General features: G+C 40.8%; 1 protein-coding gene across 2 annotated transcripts; it reads left to right on the forward strand.

The window, feature by feature from the left end:
- Nucleotides 1-539: 539 nt before the first annotated feature.
- Nucleotides 540-13,572, forward strand: LOC117535310 (epsin-1-like). 2 transcript variants are annotated; one of them, XM_034199740.1, is made up of 11 exons: nucleotides 540-603; nucleotides 1,197-1,327; nucleotides 1,449-1,556; nucleotides 2,199-2,354; nucleotides 5,700-5,828; nucleotides 6,470-6,590; nucleotides 6,709-6,884; nucleotides 8,508-9,993; nucleotides 10,162-10,305; nucleotides 10,754-10,915; nucleotides 11,428-13,572. In XM_034199740.1, the coding sequence occupies exons 3-11, from the start codon at nucleotides 1,488-1,490 to the stop codon at nucleotides 11,988-11,990; spliced, it is 3,006 nt and encodes a 1,001-aa protein (XP_034055631.1). In that variant the 5' UTR covers nucleotides 540-603; nucleotides 1,197-1,327; nucleotides 1,449-1,487; the 3' UTR covers nucleotides 11,991-13,572. The 2 variants fall into 2 exon arrangements, with proteins under 2 accessions (XP_034055631.1, XP_034055632.1); XM_034199741.1 differs by lacking the exon at nucleotides 11,428-13,572 and having other exon boundaries at nucleotides 10,711-10,969.
- The last annotated feature ends 845 nt before the right edge of the window (nucleotides 13,573-14,417 follow it).

Raw genomic sequence — 14,417 nt, forward strand, 5'->3', positions numbered from 1 at the left:
AAATTGAAGTAGGACGAATAATGACATGTTTATCAATAAATAAATAAATGCTAAAACAAATATTGAAATATATTCGTAAATACGGAAATACATCTTATTCTGAAAAACCCAAATAAATGAAATAAACAATGATTATTTACATTTAAATAAATACATATTGCAATTAGATGCATACATGCATAACATAAATGTGTAAATAAATACAGAACAAATGAATCAAGTCATACCACAAATTAAGAATATAAATAAAAAAATATTTTTGTATGTATTTGGACATTTTTGTTCAACACTTATCTTTTATATGTTTATATAATTGTGTCCTGTTTAATTACACTTTAATTAATGCATCTATATATTTACTACAATATTTATTCAAATGTGTATATATTTGTATCATTCTCCTCCTTTTTAATAAATAGCAACATAATTAACGTTCTGCTTAAATGAAATTCCAGAATAGAAAAACAAGGAGCTATGATTTTGTATTTAATTGTTAAAATATATATATATCGTGAGGGGGCGTGGGCTTGCAGGTGCTGGGACTGCGGAAGCGGAAACCGTCGTCGTGTAGTCTCCTGGAAGATTCCTGAAGATCTGCTCAGGGTTAGTCCTTTCATTTTTTCTGCAAATACGCACATTTAATTAACGAAAATAACACGCGGCGAGTGCGTGTTTTTTTTAACTCATATTAGCGCTGGTTTCTCGAAATACAACCCTTCATTTGTTGGCTAATGTCTGGTATGTAAGTTGATTCCAGCTGGCTTGATAACAGCAGGGTTAACCATTAGCCATATTGACGGCTGCTGGCCGTCTTCAGTCGCTCTCCGAGGTCCTGAAAATACGGACCGTGGATCCTCAGAGACACGTTACTACTAAGCATTTCGACTGAGAGTTAACATGACTCAGATTGATCATCAATGTGCACTTCAAATCAGGTTTCAGCGTATTTTCCTCACCTAGCCACAGGAGGCTGGCAGCTAACTAGCTTGTAGCTTAGCCAGATAGCTAACCTTGATGAGAATCAGTGTTTGTCGCAGTGATAATGACAAACTGTCACGAGCTGTCATATAGAGCAGGTGTAAGCACACCTATAGTGCAGCTTTGCAGTCACACATTCATTATCGCATGCTGGCTTTTGTCACTCAGTGCCAACCCGTGCCTCAGCTCTTTTTATGTTGACTGGTTCCTCCCTGCAGCTGTAGGATCTGGTTTCTGGAATCCTGAGACAAGTCAATGCAGTCAGGGGGACGAGAGAGCAGCAGGATGAACGCTCACTGAGCCAGCACTCAAAACGTTTAAAAATACATCTTGGACAGACTTTACAAAGGTATTGGAGTTTTATTTGTTCGAGATTATGTTTAAACATGTATCTCGAACAAATCAATATAATTGGGGATCATTCTTCTTTGTAAGCATGCAATATTGTTTACAAGTTTTCTCTGAAACAGATTGCGGTGGTTTGATTCCCCACCAACCCTACACACACCATGACGTCCTCTATGCTCCGCCGACAGCTGAAGAACCTGGTCCAGAACTACTCTGAGGCTGAGGTCAAGGTAAATCAACTCTATTTGAAAGGGGTAAAAAACTCAATTTGGCCTTAGCCAGGAAATACAATGCTTTCCTATTGTATTCTGAACTCTAGTTTAGGAAGCATTTATACAAAAGGATGTTTTAATAATAATAATAATATTAATAATACATTGGATTTTTATAGCGCTTTTCCTAGTGCTCAAAGACGCTTAATTTTTGAAGGTTTTTTGCTTTTAATATATCGCTAGGCAGTAAAAGTGGCATGACATATATCTGATAATGGACACTTTAAATATGTATACTATTAGCACAAGATGCCATGTTTTAATATCACAAAACAGAAACAACTGTTCAACATCTTGAACAGTTGCCCCCACCAGCCGATCAGTTGATTTGACTTTTGAAGGAAACATAGATGTGGATGTTTATGGCAAAAATGCTTATCCGATGAAACATGATCTGGAAAGAACTTGCCAGAACAGACTCCTTATCATTTTTGTTGGCATGATGAAATTAGATTTTGGCAAGGATGACTTGCTACATTTTTAATTGGGGTCACTGTTTGTAACTGTGAGCCCTTTGGGACAAGCTGGCATCTGACCTTTGGAATGCAGCCACCTTGGGTTCCCTTAACACTGACATGTCTTGCTTAACTTCCTCTGCAGGTGAGAGAGGCGACTTCTAATGACCCATGGGGCCCATCCAGCACTCAGATGGCAGACCTCTCTGATCTGACCTACAATGTGGTAGCCTGCAACGAGATCATGACGATGCTCTGGAGGCGTCTGAAAGACGACAAGAACTGGAGACACATCCACAAGGTATCAATACACACAAACATGGATTATGTAACAAGACTGTGGTAAAAGTGCCATTCAAACAGTCATTATGGATGTTATGTCAGCTATAAGGGGGCCCTATCAGGCTTTTTGGGAGGTTTTCCTTTTCCTTCTCTTCAACACACTCCCCCCCCCTGCCTGAAACGCCTCAATTGTAGTCATTTGTATACTTCCGTAACATAGTGAAATCGATACATAACACTCATAGCACCACTATTGTACGTGAAGGGGCAGGACATCTCTAAGCGGTTGAAAGCACTTTTTGAACATTAAAGCATGTAAACATGTAACAGGAGAGGCACAAAATACATTACATTACATGTCACTTGTTAGACGCTTTTATCCAAAGCGACTTACATACATTCAGTACTGTGGGCAATCCCCACAGGAGCAATTTGGGGTGAAGTGTCTTGCGCAGGGACACAATGAGATGCTGACTGCAGTGGGAGTTGAACTTGCTACCCCGTGATTCAAAGTTCAGCGCAATACAATTATAAAACCTGAAAATTAGCAAAATAAGGCCCCTTTAAGATTTAAGTACTTTTGTAGATTTTGTACATTTTGCCAAACACCTATTTTTTTGTAAAAGACAATGTGGCTCCCTCTCTGGTGTTTCAAATGGACAAGCCTTCTTTTCAAAACAATGGCTTTTACCATCATGATCTTCATTTCAAATTTTTTACATAATAGTCCATCTTTTACTTAGCATTTCGTACCCTACACCTATTGATTAGGTATTGATTAAATAAATGATAGAAAATGTAATGAAAGCACGATATTTCCCCTAGAGCAGGGGTGCCCAACCTTTTTTGAACCGAGAGCTACTTTTAAAGTTGCCAGACTGCCGAGATCTACCAGTCCAAATAGAGAGGCATTACTGACAGCCTACTACCAGGTAAATACCTTCTACTTGTATAAAACTGACCTTTGTACGATGAATACTTCATAAAATACTGCAGATCCTTTATCTTACCTCTTTCTAATCTACACACATACAAGTATTTAACTGAAGTTACACAACAGTGTTGTTGATACAGAGTTGGAGTTTATTCACAAGTCACACAGTGGGTAATGTTTTCAAGAAACATTGAACAGTGCTGCCACATATGACACAGGGAAAAAAGAAAAGACTCTGAACCCTTTCTTTGCCATTATATAAAAATAGTGTTGCTACAAAAGTATAAATTAGGCTTACTAATAAGACAACTCAGATCTGAAGCTGCACAGGAATCTGCTGCAACAGTGCAATAAAAAAGACAAAATTAATAGAATCAAACCCTGTTTTTGTTGCATTTTAGTAGAGTATCAAAATAAATGCCTTTTAAAATAGGATGCAAGCAACACTAGTTTCTTAACCTGAATTGATAATAGACTATAATCAATTTAAGTTTGCATTCTTATACCATTTTGTACAATAATTATAATGAATAAGTTCAAACAAACTAAAACTTACAGCTGATTAATAACGGTATCTAACTTGAGTTGTTATCATATCAAAAACCTGTTGAAATGCTACTGTTATTTTTACTGTCCCCCAAAAGCGCGTCGGCAACCTCCAGGAAAGCTTCTTTCACAACTTCGCCGTCTTTGAAAGACTTCATGTGTTTCGCAAGAACGTGCCTGACACGATAAGATGCTATGGTAGCAGCCTTGCTCTTGTTGTTGGGCCTGGTGAAAATGGACTGCTGTGTATTTAGCTGTCCTTTCAGGCCCCTCCCCTTTTTGGAGCGTAGAGCAGAATTAGGAGGGAATTCCGTCTCGTAGCGTTTGTGCACTGTTTTGAAATGCCGCTCCTAAATGAGCCTTCTTCGATAAAGCCACGCTCGCATTGCAGATGAGACAGATGGACTTTGAATTGGAATAGATACAAAAATAATCATCCTCCCACTCGGAGTGAAAATTATATATTTTGGGCTTTTTTGCTTCTGCTATAATTGCGGTCTTGTGTGTGTGCGGACTGTCACTCCTGTTGACACGGACAACGTCAGCGAAATAGTGCCCACTGCCCACCAGCCACGCCCCGACACATGGGGTCACGCCGGCCAATCACAAAGCTTTGATGCGTTCAAGTGCATTATTCTGGCACAGGAAGATTATGTTATAGGACATTAACGATAAAACAGAATATTGTTGTTCTATTTTTAGACACATCTCGCGATCGACTGGGAATCTCCCCGCGATCGACCGGTCGACCAGATTTTTTAAATGTTGAAGTTAAATGCATCAATCTGGTGCACTTTGAGAGCAAAATTAGGGACAAAAGTGACTGCACCCAAAACAATAAACCTGCTAGCTAACTAGCCTAAACTCAGTAACAGAATGTGGGCAACACGTTCTTCTCCACAGCCGTGCAACCTCTGAGTCAGACGTCACTTCCCCCTTTTCTATCCTACGGGTACAGCCACTCCCCCTGAACCCCGTGTCCCTGCCAACCCCCCCCTCCCCGATGCAAGCCCCTCCCTCTGAACCCAGGGCTTGCCACAATACTGTATACTGTATACACAAACTATACAAAAACGCCTTTACGCTTTGGAGCTTGTTTATCCATCTGTAAGCAACTGCCAGCTAGGTCTCTCAGTCACTCACTCCTGATCGTTCACTGCACAATGACAGCTGCTACGGAGCTGATGTGTGAAAGTGAAACTATCTGATAGCCTATCAAAACGGCCCAGCCCAGCCCAGTGGGGTGTGGGCCACACCCCTCCAGGGAGTGGCCGGAACACTTACAAATGTGGGCAGGTAGGATTTAGGTAAAAAAAAAAATATATATATTTTTGGCCCTCCGGCCCACGCACAGCACCGGCCCACCGGGAAAACTCCCGGTATTCCCAATGGCCAGTCCGCCCCTGCCCCTGCCCTAGAGTGATCGTTACATGCTCAGGGATACCCGAAGGCTTATAAGATTAAAAACATTGAATTGTTCACTACCAAAGCAGTATTTCACAGTTTTTATTCAATTGAAATGTACTGGCATTTAGTTGAAGCACTCTCTCTTCCTTCACATTCCATTAATTATTTATCTGCTTTTTAATAAAGACGTCAACTGCACCGCATATCTGCTATTAAGTTACGGGTATCACCAGGGTAACATGGCAGTCCATGGTGACTTTGCCAGTTATGTGCCTTTTTTTATTGGCACATCAGTTACACTATAGTCCGCTAAAAGCATTGTGTGTTTTGAAACTTTTGCAAAGTGTTTATCCTGATGTTTTTATTTAGCCCATTCAATTCAAACAAAAAATAAGATAAACGATAGAGATTGTCTTTTTCTGTTTCAGTTATATGTATTTATTTCTCATACATTTCTCATGCCTATTTCTATACAAGTCCCTGACACTGTTGGAGTACCTGTTAAAGACCGGGGACGATCGCGTGCTTCTGCAAATGAAAGACAACATCTACATCGTCAAAGCTCTCACAGAGTATCGCTTTATAGAAAAGGATGGCAAAGATCAGGTAATACTTTTGATAACCATTTAAAAGAATAACATGTATAAAAATGACTAGGATTATATTTTACATTACTTTACATTATCCTATATGTTTTCAACAAACCTAGAGAAATCCATAGTTTTAATCAAATTTACCGTCTGTTTCATTCGGTCTACTGGAACTGAGGCGTATCCCCTTTACACATGCCATTTTACAATGCACTTTCTAGATCTTGGTCATTTTAAATTATTTATTTATCATGGATGAATGGTTTTACTCACTAAACATTCAGATCTTGAATTATCAGAGAAAAAATCTGAGCCAATTAAAATCTTCTGAACGATTGACCATAATAAAGGAATCCTATTTTGCTGACTATAATATTGGCAATGTTGGTAAGGTTGTGTATTATTAAAAAAAAATACCAATATCATCATTTTCCTTTTAACCTCTAGGCTAATTTCACAATTAGATAAAACCAGATTCAGTCTTAGATTGGTGTAAATGTAAGAATCCCTTGATTTAATAACTTTCCACAGTGAAAATGCTTGACATTTTCAAGCTTACGCAATGTGTACAATTTGGAAGTTGTTTTTTAAGCATCATTAGGATTTTGATGAAAGCTCAAACAACATTTCAATCCAATGTAAACATCTCTGTCTCAGGGAGGTAATGTGAGAGAGAAGGCCAAAGTCGTCCTTGTTCTTATGGAGGATGATGATAAACTGAAGGAGGAGAGAGACTTTGCCGTCATGACCAGGGAGAAGACGTCAAAGGGTGCTGGTGGTGAGCACTTTTGTCTTGAGTATCTCTGCTTTACTGTTTTACTATCATAATCTTTACTGTCATGTTTGTGTATGTAACACAAATTGTATTCAACCTTTTCTCCATCCCTTGCAACCAGCCTCATCAGTGGCCATAGTCAAGGATCCCAACTACAAGCCATGCTACGTTGCCGGGACTTCTGGGCTTCCATCTTTAGACAACATACCCTCTGTGGCTGACTTGACTGCTTCCTTTGCTGCTCGCAAAGAGGAGCGTATTAAACAGGAAGCTGAGAAGAAAGACATGGAAAGGAGGGTAAGCGTTAAGCTAGTAGAATACTCTGGTACAGCAAGTACACACACTTAAATACTGCACCAGTGCAATATAATGCAGTCAGGTATAACAATACTACAAAGCAGAGGTGTGGACTTGAGTTACATGACTTGGACTCGAGTCAGACTCGAGTCACCAATTTGATGACTTTGAACTCGACTTGACAACATCACAAAACACTTGCGACTCGACTTGGACTTGAACACCAATGACTTGGGACTTGACTTGGACTTGAGCCTTCTGACTTGAGGTGACTTGATAATTTAATTCAGAGGTCTCCAACACGCCGATCGCGAGATACAGCTAGAAAAGCAGAATCTCCAGCAGCTCCTACTCTTGCTGAGAATCCTTGCAGGCAGGGGCGGGGTCTTTATTTAGCTGGGCCACCATGCGGCCAATCATATGCGAGGACACACTAGGATCATACCATTATGTGAAAGAAGGGTGGGGGGCAGATGCTCCAAAGACAGCAGGTGTAGTGGTACAGGCCAGCTACACAGAGCGACGGGGAGTCGGATTTAAATGCAAGCGCGTCGGAAAAAGTCAAGAAATCTGGCATCTGGCTGCATTTCAATGATATTGGAGATTTGTAAAATGAAAATAACCTTCAGAGCAGGGTTTTCTTTTGGTTCAGATCTTGTACTTGAGTAAAGTACCAGAGTGTAGGAATACTCGGTTACAATAAAAAGTTCTGCATTCAAAATGTTACAAGTAAAAGTAGAAAAGTATTAGCATCAAAATATAGTTACTGTAAAGTACCACCTGCAGAGGGATCTAGATTCAGGCGTTCTTTTCCCCATAAAGACCGCCTCGCTGCACATTATCCCTTGCATAAAGCTAGATTGTGGGTCCCTTATAACATGTTGTACACAGTGGAAATAAACATTCTGGTTACCTCAATATCAGGGATCTTATACATTAAACTCCTTCTGAATCAAACCGTCACGGTAGCCTTACCTTACTGATCCCTCTTAACATAGAAGAAAACACGTTACTTTACCAGCTGAGAGAAAATTGATTATTAAATTATTAATGTGACTAATAAAGAGCAGTTTGATTATTAAGTATTGTTCTGTTGATCGATGTCATTACATTTGTTGAAAAGCACATAAGGACTTGTTTAAGACTCGTTCTGTCAAAGTTTAGGACTTGGACTTGACTTGAACTTGCCCATCCTGACTTGAGACTTGACTTGGACTTGAGCGCAAAGACTTGAGACTTGACTCGGACTTGAGCGCAAAGACTTGAGACTTGACTCGGACTTGAGCGCAAAGACTTGAGACTTGACTCGGACTTGCAAAACAATGACTTGGTCCCACCTCTGCTACAAAGCATATCCTAAAACATTGTATGTACATCCCTTTGACAAGGTCTCAACATTCTATAACACAGTTTTTGAAGGCAAGAATCAGTTGAACAATGGAGCATTTGAAATCAGAATAAAGTGTGTTTTACAAACATATACCCATTGCAGTTAATTACTCTTCTTAAAAAAACAAGTTCAATATTTTCTGTCAATTGGACTTATTTAGAAATACCACTGATGAAGCTATTTGTAATAGTTTAACTTGTACTTCTCTTATTTTTTCAATTGTTATATCCCAGGCCAAGATGAGTGAAGATGAGCTGAAATGGGAGGATGCCGGCAAAGGCAATGATGCTCAAGGAGCTACTTGGGGAGGAGAGAAATCAGTGGAGAAAGAGGAGGAGAAGGAAGAGGAGGTAGAACCAGACCCATGGGGATCCTCTAATGAACCTAAAAAGGCCACAGACCCATGGGGGGCAAAAACTGATGAAGATCAGTTTTCAGCACCAAAAACCAATGAAGATTCATTTGATGTGCCAAAGAATGGAAAAGATCCTTTTGTAGCCCCAAAAGATGAACCAGATCCATTTAATGCGTTGAATGATGACCCGTTCAACGCACCAAAAGATAGTTCAGACCCTTTCAATGCAAACAAGGATAAGGGAGATCCATTTACTGCTCCAAAAGATACCCCAAAAGTAGATCCCTTCAACAGTGCAAAGGTTGATCCATTCAATGCTCCGAAAGAGGATCCATTCAATGCTCCGAAAGATGATCCATTCAATGCTCCAAAAGATGTTCCATTCAATGCTCCGAAAGATGATCCATTCAATGCTCCCAAAGAGGATCCATTCAATGCTCCGAAAGATGATCCATTTAATGCTCCGAAAGAGGATCCATTCAATGCTCCGAAAGATGATCCATTCAATGCTCCGAAAGAGGATCCATTCAATGCTCCGAAAGATGATCCATTTAATGCTCCGAAAGATGATCCATTTAATGCTCCAAAAGATGATCCATTCAATGCTCCGAAAGATGATCCATTTAACGCTCTGAAAGATGATCCATTCAATGCTCCGAAAGATGATCCATTTAACGCTCCAAAAGATGATCCATTCAATGCGCCGAACGATGATCCATTCAATGCTCCGAACGATGATCCATTCAATGCTCCAAAGGATGATCCTTTCACTGCACCTGCATCAACACCCCCTAAAGAAGACCCATTTTCTGCACCAGCATCATCTAAAGGTGACCCATTTACTGCCTCCACAACATCACCTAAAGAAGATCCTTTCTCTGCACCATCCAGATCAACAAAAGCGGATCCATTTGCTTCTCCAACAACACCATCCAAAGAGGTCCCTTTCTCTGCCCCGTCCAAGCCTACAAAAGCGGATCCTTTTGCTTCTCCAACAACACCACACAAAGAGGATCCTTTCTCTGCACCATCCGAACCAACCAAAGAGTACCCTTTCGGTGCAACAACGACACCCCCTAAAGAGGACTCATTCAGAGTGCCATCCACTCCACCAAAAGATGATGCCTCAGATCCCTTCAATGACCCTCCATTGAGCTCGCCCAAAGAGAGTGCAGATGCGTGGGGAGCCCCTGCTACCTCCCCACCCTCCAGCAAGGCAGATCCATGGGGGGCGCCATCTGCTCCAAAGGAAACAAAAGGCGGAGATCCCTGGGATGACGGAACAAGCGCCTCCTCACCAATTGAGAATTCCTATGCATTTGGAGATGCATCCAAACTGGATGATGACCCTTGGGGAGCCCCAGGTGAGAACAGCAAATATGTATTTGAAAGATTACCCCGAGATGCAACTTGTAAAATAACTGAAGTTGCTTTCCAAGTTAACATGATGACATTTGGGTCATTTCCAATTGGATGAAGCCAAAAGCCAATAGACTAAAATGCTTGGCTTTTTCCTCTATTTCTTTGTTCAGCTGCAGCTACAATAAGCACAGATGATGCGTGGGGATCACCCGCTCCCCCCATGGACTCCTCCGCATCTAGTGACCCCTTTGGAGACGGAGCTTCTAAAAAAAGCGATCCTTGGGGTGCACCGAGCAACGCATCTAACGGGACAGGTACAACACTCTTTACACTCTGAGTCTGCAGAACATTTATTCCTATGATCCTTCCATTATTCATGAGACTAAAACCTCATTGGTTTCTTTGTACTCAGCAATTAAAACCCTCCCCTCTGATTAAATCAACGTAATATTTCTGCTGCGTATTCTACTAAAATGTATGTTTGATTTCAATCGAGCAAATTGTGCTTGACTGAGAATGGTGATTCTAACAACTTAACTGTTTTACCTTCATGTATGATTACGTTTTCTTGTGTACACCTTATGGTCATTTGCATGTGACTGTTGTCCTCCATTTCACCTTCCATCTCTCCATCTTTCAGCAGTTCGCTAACAACCTTATTCAATTTAACTTCTCTTTCCCGCTTTGCTCTCTCTTCCTCCCTGACCTGTCCCCAAAAGAAAACACCTTTTAGAGTAGAATTGGATCTTTATTGTATTGCAGGAAATCGAACAGCGCTGGAAGAGAACTCGTATAGAAAGACTGCTTCGTTTCTGGGCTCTGCGGGGGCGTCGCTAGTTGACTTGGACGATCTATTTTCTTCTAACCCTAAACCCAACCAGAGCCCCTTCGTCAACACGCTCGTCACCCAAACACAAGTCATCGGTAAGGACAGAACAAATGCTTCAGAATGGGTGAAAATCAACATCTTTGACAAAGGCTTCATGTGGAATTATCTGTGGTGCGCTTGATTCTAATGGATGCATGGTCAACCCCAAAGACTGAAAAACCACTGAGAGGATAAAAATCCGTAATTCCTCTGTGATGTTTCAAATGTATTCCACTACTCTTCAGTTGCAGTTCAGAGAGGGAGACTGAGAGAGGGGTGGGGGACAGTATGAGTGACAAATACATATTTATCAATAGGTTTGTATGAAAATGTGTTTTGGACCAACCAACCTACCCTGTGGTGTCACTGTATAATTTGTAATGTTGTGTGTGTGTGCATTTGTGACCTTTTGGAGTACAGTATATAGACTAGTGTATTCAAACCAGCAGATATTTAACTCTTCTCACCCCTCTCTCTGCTCTGGTGCATTTCTTTGCTGGAATACTTCAAACTATATATCCCTCCCCCCCATTCCTCCATCCTCCTATTACTCCTACTTATTTCACAGGCGCTTTCAAAGCCAGGGGCATGACATCTGGCCCTGTGGTCAGGTCAGGGGCTGTTGCTGGACTGTCCCTTCCTGAAACATCAACCCCATACTGCAGTCCCTTCGGTCCCTCCTTTGCTCCATCCTTTGTCGCACCTAGTCCAAATTTTGGAGCCGCTTATCCTGCCAGGGAAACTCCCTTATTTCGGCCACCATCACATACCATGGGAGTGTCTCATCCTGGCTTAAATATGCTTGAAACAGCTCAGGTGGCTCCTCTGTGTTCAGGAACTGGAATGGTAAAATCACCTTCTGTGCGAGGGAGTCCACACATGGGGCTTAACATGAACCCCCTCTTTAGAGGAGTGGTGCAGTCTGGATCTCTGGGGAAGCCATTGGCAGACCCCCTCTTATTGGGAACAGGAATGGGTCAGTCCAGTGTCGTTGGAGGGAATCGCCTAACAGGCAATGCTAACATGGGAGGATCCACTCAAGGGGGGGGAGCCCCCTTCCAGCCACGGTTGCTCTCAGGCAGTGGGTCAGGTGAGACGGTGCACAAAAACACCAATCCATTCCTGTTCTGAAAAATGTACCTCTTTCCTGTCAAGCACTGTATTCAATGACGTTGAATGCATATGTGTAGCAACCATTTTCCAAAATATAGCTCAAGGATTTCCAATTGCTTTCCCATGCATGTAACAGGCTGCCATCAGCTACAATTACCCTCCTGTGGGGAATTTTCCATCAGGATTTTTGTCATAACTTAAATATAGCATTCCTTTCAGGGACGGTGGAGTGAAATATCAGGCAGCCTGGAATTAGGAAACATTATTAACCCTTTTTGGTATTTTTTTGGGAAATGACCAGTAGCTAAAAGAATACAACTCTAAAACATGCATACCACTTGTGTGACCCTTAAATAAACCCAACAGCTCCTCCGTTAAGTCCTCCACACACTGGGGGGTTTGACACATTGACAATAGCTGAAATGTGAAATACTAGCCTGCTAATATTGTACAGTACTTTCTAGGGCTTTTATTATGAAAGGTAAGAACAAAAGGACTGGATCAGGTATGCACATGATAGGAGAAAACAAGTTTACACTTTTGGTTCAGTCAACCGAGCGTATGTGTTGCTGTTATAGTTTTTATTAATATAGGTGCAACTCAACCTGGACTGCACAATGTGGTTGGATGATTACCATTTTTCTGGGTGCAAAAGCTCAGAAATATTGAGGGGTAGGGATAGGGTGAGGGATCCGAAACAAAATGACATTGCTTTTTTGTTGGGTAATATCGGCCTTCTGTGTATAAAATAGTTATGACAAAAAACAATAGTTTAAAACAACACTTAAACAAAAACGCCCCCAGTGTGTGAATGCCGACTTGCTTACCCCTGAAATCTACACTTGATCAACTAATGATAGCCATGACTTAAATGTAATGTATAAATAGGAACACACACAAAATATGGGTGAAACTGCATACTTCCTTTCATGTAATTTATTGGAGCAGCCAGCCGTAGTCTTTTCCATGCTCTAGTCTGAGAAACGAGAGCACCTAATAATTGTTGATGTGGAAATACTGAAGAATAACTGTTGATGTGAGGGTTGACCTGTAAAACATTGGCAGAACTGAGGTGGGAAAGAAGTCCCTCTAGGGGGCTCTCATTAAGTGTGTATGTGTTTGTACAAGGTGGCGTGTGTGTGACCTGCATGAACGCAGTGTGTGTGTATATATTGTTCTGTTGTAAATAGTGCAAGTAATCACAGATAAACCTTGAAATATACTGTATATTAGAGTGTTACAATCATGCGTAACTATTTATTAATCTAATAATTGATTGATTTATGACTTAATTATTTATTGATGCAGCAATGGCCGTCCAACAAAGTTCAGGTTAACCTCCATTACAGTGTCATCTTCACACGGGTTGACCTGAAGGTATTGATTTTAAGCGTGATCGGCTTCAAACACTGCATTATCAATCAACTCGGTAACCAATGGTGGCTTTCTTTTCCCTGTTTATTTTTGTAGTCGTTCTGGATTCATTGTGGACTTGAACATTTCCCCACTGTACCCCCTACCATTTTCAAGTAACAGAAATGAAATTACTGTATGATTACAAGTTGCAGTGTTGGCTGAATAAAAACCGAATTTGAACACATCTTTGAAGAGCATACAGTCTGAGTGGTTCCTCGTGTGTGTGTGTGTGTGTGTGTGTGTGTGTGTGTGTGTGTGTGTGTGTGTGTGTGTGTGTGTGTGTGTGTGTGTGTGTGTGTGTGTGGTGTGTGTGTGTGTGTGTGTGTGTGTGTGTGTGTGTGGTGTGTGTGTGTGTGTGTGTGTGTGTGTGTGTGTGTGTGTGTGTGTGTGTGTGTGTGTGTGTGTGTGTGTGTGTGTGTGTGTGTGTGTGTGTGTGTGTGTGTGTGTGTGTGTGTGTGTGTGTGTGTGTGTGTGTGTGTGTGTGTGTGTGTGTGTGTGTGTGTGTGTGTGTGTCATTTTGGTGGAAGAATACACTGCAAGACAATTTAGCTTCAATTAGTTATAGTATAGAGAAAGATAAGGATGAGAAACTAGTCCATGACACTACAGTTATTTAATTTTGTATCAAATGAATTTATTTTGCTTTGTATTTAAATGTAAAACTGTGATGTAAACTGTGACAGTGTACAAATCTTTTGAGAAATAAATGGATCAATAAGTGATGCACTCACTTCTATTCTGTAGCAGATTTTTTTTTCTCATTTTTTCTTACATTTGACACTAAATTGCTTCTTATTTGTTGTGAATTTCTTAGAGTTCAACTCTGTCTTACAACCTTTAAAACATGCCTACTGTCACCACAAGGGGGCTATAAATACATCATGTTTGGACACAAACTATTCCAGTCACTCCATGTGGAAAGCAGACCTCATTTCCACTGTTTGATGCTAAGGTAATTTGTATACTATCCATAGCATTTGATTATAAATATTTAAATAAATAAAGCCACAACATAAAGAACATAACAAA

Source organism: Gymnodraco acuticeps, unplaced genomic scaffold, assembly GCF_902827175.1.
Source record: "Gymnodraco acuticeps unplaced genomic scaffold, fGymAcu1.1, whole genome shotgun sequence".
Classification (NCBI taxonomy): Eukaryota; Metazoa; Chordata; class Actinopteri; order Perciformes; family Bathydraconidae; genus Gymnodraco; species Gymnodraco acuticeps.